We start from the raw sequence: 2386 nt of genomic DNA, 5'->3' as shown, positions 1-2386 counted from the left end.
AAATTAAGTATATTACTTCTAATTATTTGATTTGGACATTTTATTGAAAATAATTTGTGAAATTGATGAGCAAATTGTATTTCCTATATACAATTAGTGTTGGACTTAATTTGGGTTTCAATTATTATATTATTCCCAATTTTATGTGAAATTACCATAATGCCCTTAACCCTAATTTTTACTCTAAAAGCTAACCCTGAAACCCTAGCCACTTGACCCCTAGCCAGCGCCGTTCTTTCCCCCAAGGTTTGAAACGCGTTGCCAGCCAAAACCCCTCCAACGGAAATAGAAACAGAAAGGGAAGTGGGGTGAGGGATACACGGAGAAGGAAGGAAGGAAGAGGGGAGGGAGGAGCGTCGCCGGTGCGTCTGGCCTCACCACCGCTGTCCCGCCACCTTGGAGTCCGCAGTCAGAGTCATGTCGCGCAGAGAAGAGGAGAAGAGGAACTCATCGCGTCGCCGCCACCCACGGAGCTGCGAGCTGCGCCCAGTTGCCGTCGGGGTCACCGCGCCATCGTCCTTGCCAGCTCCGAACGAGAAGCACGATGGAGCTCCGCTTTTGCTTCCCTGGTTCGCCGTGAGTGAGCATCGTGGGAGAGAGGACGACGCGAGTTGGAGGCTCGGTTGCTGCTGTGCTATGGAGCAGACTGAACCGCGCCGCGCTGTTGGGGTTCTCACCGTTGCCGGAAAAGGATTCAGGCCGCCGCAGGTGTCGCGGTCGGAAGAGAAAGCTGTGCCCCTGTGTTTTGACCACCTGGAGTGGTTCTGTCACTTTCGGGATCACCGCCGGAGCTCCGGGCTGAGCCTCTGCCACTTGAGACCTGCTGTCGTCACCGGAAAAGGCTGCCGGTAAGGCTTTTAAGTTGAGTTTCCCTTCTGTTGAGTTTCTTGGAACTTCATCGTCGCTGCGTGTGGTTCAGATCGCCGCTGCTGCTTGGGGCTGACTGCCGGGTTGCCGCCGAACCGTTTCGGAGACCGCCGCTGTTTCGGTTCAACCGTTCCTTCTTTGGTTCGGTAAGCGTTTCGATTTGAAAGCCCTTTAGTTACTGTCCTGTTATCATACGCTGAGGTTTGTGGCATTAATCGCTATACGATTGAGTTCTGGTTGTTGTATGTTGCGATTAGTGTTGCTATGGTTATTGTGAACGTGGCTGGGAGCTGAGGTTTTGGTTGCCGTCAGTTCGGGTTGAGGCGGAAATGGGCTTGATGAGGCATTTGGATTATGGAATTGCGTTTTGAGGTAGGGGCGCTTTCCGAAAACTATAGTTTATTATTGGAATTATTACATATGGGTACTGATGTGAGATATTGTGTATTTGGTGATTGTATCTGCCTTATGTATTATTTGATTGACTCGAATGACTATGGATGTTGGTTTGGCTGAATTGTTGTGTGGCTTGTGAAATGTAATGTTTGAAGTTGATTCTTTAAAGATTTGAAATGAGTTTAATCCGTTGAGGATTAATTTGAATGGAGTCAATTATTTTGATGATGTGAAAGATAGAATACTTTTGAAATTCAGCCTGGGTTGCTTTAATTGATTTGGTTTTGATAAATGATTTATTGTTGAACCGATTCTTTAAAGCTTTAGAAATGAGTTAAATCAGTTGATATTGAGTTAATTTTTGAAATGGTTTCCTTGAGGTTTGCCATTGAGGCGACTGTTGGATTTAGCTTGCTTTTGAATTGATTTCTGGATTGAGCTGTTGAAAAGGAATGAGAAACAGTTTAGTTGGGACCCGAACCGGGTGCCTAAAGTCCAAGTTTTATGGGAGGTGCTGCCAAAATTTCTATAGAATCCGAGTCCTTATTTGAAATGTTAATTGGGGAATTTTGAGTTTAATGCCTTTCCTATCTATTTTGAGGATTGTGAAATTATGGCTTCTTTTATTACCTTTACTTAGAACAATTAAGAAAGCAATGAAGTTATGCGTTGAAAGAATTATTGAAAAGAGAATCATGATTTATCCTTATTTTCCAAGAAGAACAGTATGTCTTTGGGTACAAGTCATTTGAAAGAGAATTTTGCTTTGAGGCTGTTTTAAAAGGTAAAACGGGTTTATGTTTTTCTCTATTAAACACAAAGATTGTCCCTTGGGAGAGTTTTCGTGATTTTAAAAGGAATTGGATTTCGATTGATGAGCCTCATTATTTTGACGTTTTAAATAAGATTCAAAGTATCTTTTGAACTCTAGTTTAACACAACAAAAATGATTCTCTTATCAGTTTGAAACGCTTCAGATTTAATTATGGAATTGAAGCCGGTTTTGTTTAAGTAAAGGAAATGGTTTTGAAAGAAGTAAAGGTTACGTGACTCGGTTTGGCTTAGATCCTATTTTATTACTCAAGTCGGAAAGCCAATGTTTTAATGATTTTAAATGAATTTG

General features: G+C 42.5%; 1 protein-coding gene across 1 annotated transcript in view; it reads left to right on the top strand.

Annotated features, from left to right (window-relative positions):
• Nucleotides 401-2386, top strand: part of LOC110269176 — a 4847-nt gene continuing 2861 nt past the window's right edge. Inside the window, exons 1-3 of the mRNA XM_021116855.1 lie at nt 401-848; nt 920-1013; nt 1125-1156. Coding sequence (XP_020972514.1) covers nt 418-848; nt 920-1013; nt 1125-1156 — 557 coding nt within the window. The 5' untranslated portion in view covers nt 401-417. The remainder of the gene's footprint in view (nt 849-919; nt 1014-1124; nt 1157-2386) is intronic.

This window comes from Arachis ipaensis, chromosome B02, assembly GCF_000816755.2.
Source record: "Arachis ipaensis cultivar K30076 chromosome B02, Araip1.1, whole genome shotgun sequence".
Classification (NCBI taxonomy): domain Eukaryota; kingdom Viridiplantae; phylum Streptophyta; class Magnoliopsida; order Fabales; family Fabaceae; genus Arachis; species Arachis ipaensis.
Note: the sequence above shows the minus strand (reverse complement) of the source record. Positions and strands in the feature narration are given on the sequence as shown.